Source organism: Numida meleagris, chromosome 4 (genome assembly GCF_002078875.1).
Source record: "Numida meleagris isolate 19003 breed g44 Domestic line chromosome 4, NumMel1.0, whole genome shotgun sequence".
Lineage (NCBI taxonomy): Eukaryota > Metazoa > Chordata > Aves > Galliformes > Numididae > Numida > Numida meleagris.
Window position 1 is genome coordinate 431669 of NC_034412.1, and position 10463 is coordinate 442131.

Consider the following 10463-nt stretch of genomic DNA (forward strand, 5'->3'; position numbering starts at 1 on the left):
ACCGAGCAGACAATGCATGCTGCACACACCAAGCACACAGTGCACGCTGCACACACCGAGCAGACAATGCATGCTGCACACACCAAGCATGCAGTGCACACTGCACACACCGAGCACGCAGTGCCCCGGACTGCTCTGGATGAGATCTCCAGCAAAATTTCAGATCTGGACAAATGGAGAAAAATCTTTAGTTTCCATGGGTAAGTTTTATAGTCCACTTCATTATTACCACACACTCTAAATTCCAGAGTTTTAAAATGTAGTTGTTCGTTAATTTTTAATAGGATTGTTTGTTCCATGTTGTTATTATTACCAATATTACGTTGTATCCTATTAGGAAAAGCAGCAGCTTTTACTCACTTTCTCTCCTGCAGTTCTCTTCTGGCTGCCTCCCACTCCTGAATGTGTGAGCAACACCTCTATTTTCTTTTAATGTGCATTTCTTTCCCTTTGCAGCCGGGAAGGCCCGCAGGCCGCCCCCCAGGTGAGTGTTTCTCCCCGGGGTTGCACTGTACACTCCCCCCCACACGCTGTGACAGCGCTGCGATGCCCGCAACAGATATTTGGAAGTAAATGCCACACAGCTCTTAGACCAAATATCTGCAGTCGCTGTTGGTTTGGTAGCACTCCAAAATACTCTGCAGGAGAGTTTGGCTGCTCGGGTTTGTGCCCACAGGTGGCAGCAGGTGGTGAAGGGCAGCGAGGGCCGAGCACAGCAGAGGGAGGGCACAGAGCAGGCAGGAGCAGGGAGCTGGGAGCTCGGAGCTGGGAGCAGAGAGCAGCGAGCCCCCACACTTGCTCTGTCTCCTCACAGGGACCTGTGGGCCGTGGGCACGGAGCAGTGGGCACCAGAGGAGCCGTGGAGCCGCGTGTGCCACCCGCAGAGCCACAGCACGCGGGGCGGCCCATCCCCACGGGCACAGCAATGGTGAGCAGCATGGGCAGCGCGGAACCGGACTCGGAGCTGGCAGCGGGCGAGGGCTGCGGGCTGCTGCCGTCACTTACAGAGTTACCATCAGTACTTGTGTATGAGACTCCCAAAGAGCATGGCTGTAACGCATTCTTGTAACTCCCATTGGTGCTGGGTGTGCCCCTGCCCCCCGGTGCTTTCCCAGGAACCGGCCGTGAGGGGCGGAAGGCCCAGCAGCAGGAGAGCAGTTCTCTGCTGTCTGGATACAAACAGCTCTGAGACCGTCAGTGCTTGGTGCCCAGGCCCCAAACCCAGCTGGCGTTCTGCAGGCAATGGCAGAGGGTCCCAGCACCGGCCTCGTGTCTGTGACCTCTGACACAACCCCACCACCGCAGCACAAACATAGTGAAAAGCTCAGGGTGTGAAACTGGAGGTGAAACACAGCAGGAGCTGTGGTGCGGACCACAGCCAGAGGAGTCCCATCCCACAGAGAGGCAGACACAGCCCTCGCTCAGGGCCAAAGCCACAGCTCCCCCAGCCCGTGGCCAAGCACAGCCCCACAGCTCCCCTGTCCTCACAGCTCCTCCAGCCCCAGCCCATGACTGACCACAGCCCATTGGGCGCAGTGCAGGCAGCGTGCAGGCAGGGCCATGACGTGCACTCTGTCCGCAGCACGCCAAGGTGCAGGCGCCCATCGGGGGCCATAGCTGCTCTCTATCTGCAGGCGCTGCGGACGCTGCTGCTCGGGAATGCGTCGCGCACCTTCAGCCAGGACTGGGCACGGGCGCACTTCAGGTTCCGTGAGCCGCGCTCTGAGCTGGCCTACACTCTGGAGGCTGAGAAGGTAACACTGCAGCGTGACCCACAGCCGTGCCCCATCCAGCAGCACTCAGCAGGACGGACGGGCTCCGGTGCAGATGTTGGAGCAGCCTTGGGCGGACTGGCTGCTCTGTCTCAGCGGCGGTGCAGGCACGAGCTGGGAGCAGCGCGGCATTGCATGCTCGCAGCAGCAGGCTGCCGGGCAGCACATAGCGGCACTGCCCCCCTCTCTCTGTGCAGCTCCCTGCCTCTCGCTGCCCCACCTGGAAACCAAATGGGTGCAGCCACCACCCCGGCTCTTGTGGCTGCCCCAGCAGAGACCCGGCTCCGCACAAGCACAGCATCACGGGCACTTCTCCTGCAGAGACTTCCTATTTTTAGGCACATCAGATCTTTTTCAATTTACTCTCCCGTTTACCTCAGGAGAAGTCATCAGCCCTCCTGAATTACTGTTGGAAAGCAAAACGGGTCCCTGTGGTGCTGCCAGCAGCACGGCTCGGAGCTGCGCTTTGCAGGGCTGCACCACACGCCAGGCGGGCTCACGGGCACTGGCAGCTGCTTTCTTTGTGTTTCTAGGGAGGAACGAGAGCCATTGTGATGGCTGTACAGGCGAACATCATTAAATACCTGCTCTTCGTGAGGAACACAGAACACACTCACCTGGAGAGGTAAGCTGAGCCTTCCTGGGGAAATACACAAACCATTTCCTTGCATTGTTCGACCAGCACCAGCCTCTAAGTTGTACCAGACGGAACGTAACCAGGCTTGCAGCTGCAGACGGAGATCTGCACCTGAAGCAATGACATGCCTGGCTCCCAGGCAAGGTTTTACCCTCTTTGTTGCTGTAGGAGTGAGGCTTGCTTCCTTGGCGCAATCTCTGGTGCCACAGTTGCAGCTGGGGGACCCCTCCCAATGTCAGGCCCCACCTCGGAGCTCGGGGACTCTCAGCATCCCCAAGGACGGACCCACATCTGGTGGCCATATGGGGCCGGGCGGGTGATGTGGACACGGGCACAGGGACACAGGGGCACAGACCCCCGCTGCCCCTGCCCCCACCTGCCTGGCGTGCTCTGTTCTACCCTGCACTGCAGATTGTGCAAAATCAGCCAGAAGGAGCAAGGAGAGGCCCTGGCCGCAGCGCTGGCAGACAGCCTGTGGGCAGCGGGGGACGGCCGGGGAGCCACCGTCTGCCTCCTCGCAGCAGCCACCCGCTGCTCCGCTCCCCTGGGCTGCAAGGCCGACAGCTTCACTGAGCGGGTGGGTACGGAAATGCTTCCTGTAAATATGACCTCTTAAAAGGCATTTGGTCTGAACGGTCTGGAGACCAGACACACAGCTCATAAACGTGCTCCTAGCTTACAGTGCACCACATAATGTAAGAACATCAGAGCCACGTCCAGGTGGAGCTCGGCAAACGTTTCTGCCTCCTTGCGAAGGCATTACTTCTTTGTAAAGCTGTTTCGTTAAAGTCTGGACTTTCTTCAACTGTTAAAAGAAGGAACAGGTTGACTTAAAGCCTTTCCTTTAACTTCTATCCATTAACTGTTCACATAAAACCCAACTCTGCCATTCAGGAAGGGTTGGGGCGGGTTCCTGCATTTGCCTTTCGTTTGTCCAAAGGAAACACTGAGCTAAAAAGTTCCACTTCTGGACGCACCATCTCCTTTGTGGCTTCTCACCTCACACTCCTGCCCTACAGATCCACCTGTTCGAGTTCCGTGAGAAAGCAGCAGCTCAGGAGTTTCTCTTTGACCATATTGACTGTGTATGTATGGACTACCATCTTTGTTCTATTTTTTTGCCTGCGTCAGAGCTTGGCAAACGGGCAACATCTTGTACGTGGTTCAGACAGGTTCCTTCAGGGGTACCTGCAGCAAAAACCTGGAAAAACATGCAAAAATAGATGGGTCAAGAATGGGAAGTTTCTTTTATTTCACCTGATTTTAATCACCAAGACTGTAGCAAAGCCCTCCCACAGTAACACCTTGTTCACTCAGCTCGGTGTACTTACCCAGCATTGCAGTTAAGCAGAGGAATTGCTTTAATTAAGCATCACACAGCCACCGTAATTTCCTCCCTGTGATTACTGCTTTCTTTTTTCCAGTTCAGAGATGAAGGAAGTCATGGACTGATCCTGTTTTTATACAGTTTACTTTTCTCCAGGACACTGGAAAGGTATATTTCTTTTTTTTTAATTTGTTACCATTTTTCTCGAGTTACATCCGATGGAATGGTCCTTTTCTTCTGTTACTTAAATGCTCGGTCCTGGGCCGATGAGGAGCAGCGAGCTGTGTGCTGAGGAAAAAGGTGCTGCTGTCGTACAGCATCACTGCGTGTGTGCTTGTGTCAATGTGGCTGGGAGCAGGAGGGAGGGAGCAGCAGAGAGAGGTGAGCATGCAGCTCCGTGTGCAGCTCCATGGGCAGCTCCTTGTGCTGCTCTGTGTGCAGCTCCGTGTGCAGCTCCATGGGCAGCTCCTTGTGCAGCTCTGTGTGCAGCTCCATGGGCAGCCCCGGCCGCATACACAGGAGGAGCAACACACTGTGACAAAACAAGAGCTATCCCACAGATAGCCATAATCGCAGCTGTGCTGATGAACTTACACACAAAAATCACCAAAGCATAACCGTGCTAGCAGAGGAAACTGAGAGAATCTTCCTAAACCTGATGTAAAAGGATCTGTGCAAAGACACTGCGGATCCAGCAGCCAAGCTGCCCCGGTGTCATACACACGTGACACTGCGATCACTGCCCAGCAGAAATTCCAGTGCTACTGCAAATAGGGTGTAATTGAAGACTTTCAACAACAATTGCACTGCAGAAGGTCTGAATCCGACTCTAAATTTGAACTTTAATAGAAACAGACCAGAAATACGAGAGCTCAGGTGGAGCATAAGACCACTGCACTGGAATACTGCTGCTGGGCCAATGAAAAAAAGAAAATTCAACGATTCTGTGACTTTTTCTCCCGCTTTCCTTGTTCCTCACACACACGCGATGCTCACAGCTCCCCGCCGTCACTGATGCGGGACAGCAGCGCTTTGTGTTTGGCTGCACAGGGTCCGGGAGGAGCTGGGTGGCACAGCGCCGCATCTGCTAGAATGCAGTTCTGGAAACGTCACCTGCACGCAGGTAGGATCAGCCCAATTTGCCAACATACTTCTTATTGCTATGGCCGCGATTCCCACGTCTGATTGAGGAAAGCAGCCCCACCTGTTCGTCAGATGAAAAGAGCGTGGGCTTTGCACCAGGGCGGTGGGGCGGCCCCGTGTGCGGCTCGTGCAGCTGGGTGCTGACGGCAGCTCCTTCCCGCAGGCAGTGCTCCTGCTCGTCCTGGCGGGCAGCGCGCAGCCCAGGCAGCGCAGCGAGGTGGGCTTCCTGCGCTGGGGCGGCGAGGAGGCCGAGCGCCGCTTGCCCCCGGTGAGCCCCGCCAGCCCGGCCCCGGATCCCATTCCCGGCCCCAAACCCCATGGCAGATGATGCACTGGTGCTTTCCCAGCTCTTGCTTTGCCTCACCCTGCATCTGGAGGTGCGCCCCGGGCTCCCGGCACGAACGCAGCCCTCGCATCCTCTTAGGGAAGGCTTTCCGCTGGCCAACGCCATGCCGCTGTGCCTCCAGGCGGGCACTGAGGGCTGAGCTCCCGCTTCCATCCACCCCCCTGCCCTGACCCCATCCTGGCAGGGGCACCCGGGGCCGGGCATGGAGCCCCCCAGGGCCGTGGCACCCCCAGGGCTGATGGCCCAGGACCCCTGGCCAGGGCTGCTGTGGCTCACTGCCCACCATGTGTGACCACCCCACTTACACAGTAGGGCCAAACGACCACGAGGCACCTGAACCTGGCCCAGCAGAGCTGATGCTCCTGAGGAGCACTGGCAGCGCTGAATGCCCACTGACCACTCTGCCCCTAGGTTGGCAGCATGCTGAAAACTCCCAAGTTCCCTATCTGGCTATGCAGCATCAACGGGACGCACAGTGTCCTCTTCAGCACCAACAGGCTGCTGCTGTCTGACTGGAAGATGGAGCACGTCTTTCACCTGTACTTCTACAACGGGCAGCACAGGCAGACAAGAACAGCCCACCTGACCGTAGGTGTGTGCCCCGGCCCCCCCCAGGGCACTGCGCTGCGGGTGTCACATCCAGATGTGTGTGGGACTGCCCGTGCGCACAGCTCTGTGTGTCCAGCCCCGCGCACAGCCCACGCTGCAGGGTACCCGCATGCAGATGCACACATGCAGCACACGTTTGTATTTTCCCACCCAGCAGCAAGGTGCCCCCAGACACCCGCACTCCCCCGGGGTCCCACACACCTTCTGAACTGTGTTTTGCTTCCAGATACCCACTCGCATCACTGGGAAGAGGGCCGCTGCGAGGCCGCGAGCCGCCCGGGGAGGAGGGCTCCGTCGCTGGAGATGGCCATCAGGACCAAGTGGCCGGGGGCAGCCGTCAGCTGGAACGGGACAGAGCCCTTCTTCTGAGCCGGCCCTCAGCCCAGCACCAGGAGCAGGGTCACCGCTGGCACCGCCACAGCCTTCAGCGTCCTCTGCTTCTCCCCAGAGCGGGCAGGGGAAAGGAAACAGCATGGCAACGTGGTCATTTCCACGTTTCCATGGCAGAGATGGTCAAGAAATAAAAGCGTGTTGTGAAAGTGCTGACCACGGTGAGAGGTTAAGCAATATTAAGCACTGACATTACTGTGCACATCAAATTCATTTGACCCGCTGTGAGCATCTAACTCCATCACTTGCAATAAGCGAGGTTTGCTCCCAGCCCCTCTCCTGCCGTCCGTGCCAGGCGCAGCCCTGACCCGCAGCGTCCCACGGGCAGCCCGGTGCCCCTCGCACCATGCAGGCCACGCACACCGTGTCTGGCCGCACAAACAGTTCTCTGCTTCCTTTTTTAGACCTCACCTGAAAAAGCTGTTAGTCATACCGAAAATGTGTGCTATAATCACAGCTGTCTCGAGAACAATAAACCTTCCTGCAAGCGATCCAGAGATTTAGACCCCTGGGTGAAAAAAGGAAAAAAAGAGGGTGGTCAGAACCAGCCTGCAATGCCTCCAGGATGGGCCGGGAGCTGGCGGGGCTCTGCGCGAGCCACGTCCCTGCAGCAGAGCAGAGGGCACTGCAGCCCCCAGTGCCCGCAGTCCCCAGGGCCGCCACCACCGGAGTGCAGCCTGCAGGCACAGAGCTGCGGGGCTGGGACCCCGGGGGCATCGTCCAGAGGCACGATGTCCTGCCAACAGCAGGTCACGGCGCGGTGCCCAGCAGCAGGCTGACCGTGCCAGGGCTGCACGGAGGCGGCTGAACGAGGACAGGCAGAGCCGGGGCAGGGCAGGCAGAGCCCCAATGAGTCACGTCTGGTGCACAGCGCTGCCATGCGTGGGGAGGAACCACACCGCAGCCCAGGGTGGTTTTTAAGGCAGGTCAGCTTATTCATACTTGAGAACACCCTGACAAGGTAAGGAAGTCAGTGTTCATGCTAAATGGAGCATACTTAGTCTACCCGAGGAATACTGGCATGTGCTTACGCAAACAATGGATTAATAAGGCGTGAATGGAGCCATGAAATAAATGCCAATCAGGCTCGACTAACCAGCACAGCGTGGCGCACTGTGCGGCCAGGCATGCGTGGCAGTGCCAAGCAAACGGGTTCCCGAGAAGGCAGCAAGGTGCCGAAGGACAGCGTTCACAGCCGTGTTCCAGGTCAGGGCAGCAGCTGGCAGCGCTGGGCCCCAGTGCCACGTCCTGCACACAGGTGCAATGAATGCACACGTGGTTTCTAAAGAAAGAAACAGGAACAGAAACGCGCTGCACCAGACTGAGGAAGCAGCCCCACTGCCGCCCTCGGGGCTTCGCCCTTCCTCCCCTGCCTCTGTTTATAACTTCTGTGCGGTGCGAGGCTAAATTTAAGACGCAAGTTCCCCTCAACGAGAAGGAAGCCCCTTCTGCAAGCTAACGGCACCTCACAGGTGCTTTAAAAATAAGAAGCAATAACAGCAGAGTCCGGCTGCGAGTTAAACTGGGCTGACAAAAGCAAACAAACAAAACAACGATGAGAGAGAGGGGAGCTCAGCAGCTCTGACACCTCACAGAGCCCCGCGCTCATGACAGAGCTCGGCGGCAGATTTTCAGTTCTAGTCCAGAAATCTCTTTGCAGGAGACGCACAGACCTGGCACAGCCCACACGCACTCGGCTGCTGTCGGACACACGGGGATAGGTGGGAGGGGGGCTGCCTGAGAAATTGCTCCGAGCCGTGGCGAGGCTGCAGGGAACAAACCCAGACCCAGTGTGGGTGAAACTCATGCCACAACGAGGCATTTCATGAGAGTCAGCCCCAGAGACAGCGAGTATCAGAACTCCCGGCAAGCTGCAGCACTGCACCTGGGGGGAGAGGGACACAGAAGAAAAGGGATTCCTTGAGAGAAATGGCTTCCGAGTGCCCTGCAGGGCCCCTGGCAAGGAGCTCTGCCCATACCTCCTGCAGGCAGCAATGGTATCCCAGCACCACTGCCGCTCCCATCGCAGCCCACCCTCCTCCTCCTGCCTCCGGGAGCTTTGGAAAGTGCTGGGAGCACCAGCCAGCTTCAGGCCCATGCCCCCCATCAGGGCCATGCCCAGCTTTGGGGCCCTGCCCACACTTTCTGGTGCCCGGTTTGCGGGGCTCGGCGGTCAGACTACAGCAGACTGTTATCGAATATTTATTGCTGCCTCTCAGACTCAAAATGGCTTTACAAACCACAAGGATCACTCTCGGTGTACAAAACCAAACGTACCAGACAATAGCTGTATGTTTTTGTCCCTTTTTTAGTGTGCTCTGAGCCTGACTGTACACGGAGGACAGATTTTTTAAACTGCAATTAAAAAGCCAGTGTCTGTAGGGGAAATGAGAACTCCATCACTTGGGCAGCGATGCCCCCGCTGCAGCCCGGCCCCTCCGAGGCTCCTTGCTCCGCGCCCCAGCTCTGCGGAGCATCCCTTTGCTGGAAGCAGAACTGCTGGGGCAGGGTACACGCACCCGACAGCTTTTGTACCTTACTTCTGTACACTGAGCAGGAGGCTCTGGAGCACTAAAAAGTGCGGAATGGCCACATTCTAGCATATAAATAGAGATAAAAAATAATGTATTTTAAAATTAGCCCATGGGGAGTGCAGGAAAAGAAGAAAACCACATTTTTTTGGTATAAATATCCACCCTGTTCCAGTCTATTTGTGAAAAGGCCCCTGTGACTGCTCTTTCCCGTACCGCAGAGCGCACAACAAATCACAAAACAAGCGGGAGGAGCCTTCCCCAGGTGGAAATCAGAACGGTCAGGAAGTCAGGCACTGGGGGAAGCCTCATGAACGATGACCAGCAGATGGTCGCAACATCACCGTGCACGTACGAGATTTTCCACTTAGAAGTGAAAGGCCACACACGCACAGAGCCGTGCTGGGGACCCTCCCACCCCACAGCCCACAGCCCCACGCAGGTTTCTCCCAGGCTGGGCAGGGAAGTGCACGCGCTGCCGCATTCAGAAACTGCTGATTTCCGCCCACCCCACTCCGCTGTTTTGCTCCGTTTCTTTGGGGGCGGGGGTCAAAAAAGCAGCCCAGGACACAGAGAGGATCTCGGGGCCCCTTCATTCCCTAAGCTCCAAGGAAGCACTTCCATACCTGTGGCAAAGATTCTCAAGAGAGAACGACAGAGGGAAAGCCTCCATGGCTCTGCAGCCTGCATGGCTCTGCATCCCTTGTCGGCCGGGTAACTCCAGAGAGGACGGAGCACGGCTGGAGCTGGCCCTAGCGCGGCTCGCCCTAAATCTAAGCCAAAATCTTCATTGTGTCTGAATGCGCCGCGCGTTACTGAATGGTTTCTCCGAATAGGAAAAACAAAAACAGAACTATGGAGGAAAGGATTGTTTTCTGGTGCCTTGGGCTGTGTCATCTTGCAAGGCTCAGTGGCGCTTCACAAGCAAGAAAGAAACAGCATTCTGCTAACATTGCACCTTCTTTTAATGAGAGCACGGGTAGTGCCTTAATGAAACTTCTCGCAGGGCCACAAATGAGTCACAGGCAGCGCACGCCCGAGGAGCCTGGATAACAGCACCATTCCGGGAAGCGCTAACCGGGAGGACAGCATTGCTCATTCAATGACAAGAAGAGTCAAGTCACAAGCAGAACTCTTGGGAAAACGCTCTGTGTAATTTGCCCAATTTGCTGATGGGAAATGACCTTGAATCCCCACCTTGTTCGTGGCCGCCCCAGCCCGCTGTGCTGCTCAGGGGCACCGGACAGCGCTTCGCACATCCCGAACTGCATCGAGCCCCGCTGCGAGGCCAGCCGTGGAGCCAGGAGAAGCCGTGACTCCCGCCCGGCAACGCGCAGCCAGCCCCAACCCCGCCGCCCGGCGCCGTGCCTCTCCTCAGCCCCGCTACCAAATGGAAGGGACGCGGGGAGGTTCCCGTCCTCGGGCTGCCCTCACTTCTCCAACGTTACCAAAACAGACCGTGTCTAAAACGGTGTTTTATTTTCGAAATTCTTTCAGGCGGGCAATGAAAACAACCCCGCTTCTTTTACCCGACTTCCACACAAAAGCAGCGCTGCGGCACCGAGCGCTTCGCTCGTGTCGCGTCATTCACTTCACCCTAGCACAGGAACCCCTCCTGGCCCGGCCCGGCCCGGCCCGGTGCCCGCCCCGCTCTCACGCACGCGCGCGTCTGCGCGAGGAGCCGCGCTCCTCGGCCGCGTGGCAGGCG

General features: G+C 57.2%; 1 protein-coding gene across 7 annotated transcripts; it reads left to right on the top strand.

Annotated features, from left to right (window-relative positions):
- Positions 1–6355, top strand: MINDY4B (MINDY family member 4B). 7 transcript variants are annotated; one of them, XM_021394037.1, is made up of 10 exons: positions 1–484; positions 815–928; positions 1635–1754; positions 2306–2397; positions 2578–2986; positions 3429–3494; positions 3834–3904; positions 4787–4859; positions 5043–5147; positions 5637–6355. In XM_021394037.1, exons 2-10 carry the CDS (start codon positions 926–928, stop codon positions 6201–6203), a joined length of 1506 nt encoding a protein of 501 aa, XP_021249712.1. In that variant the 5' UTR covers positions 1–484; positions 815–925; the 3' UTR covers positions 6204–6355. The 7 variants fall into 7 exon arrangements, with proteins under 7 accessions (XP_021249712.1, XP_021249713.1, XP_021249711.1 ...); XM_021394038.1 differs by having other exon boundaries at positions 1–200; XM_021394036.1 differs by having other exon boundaries at positions 1–928.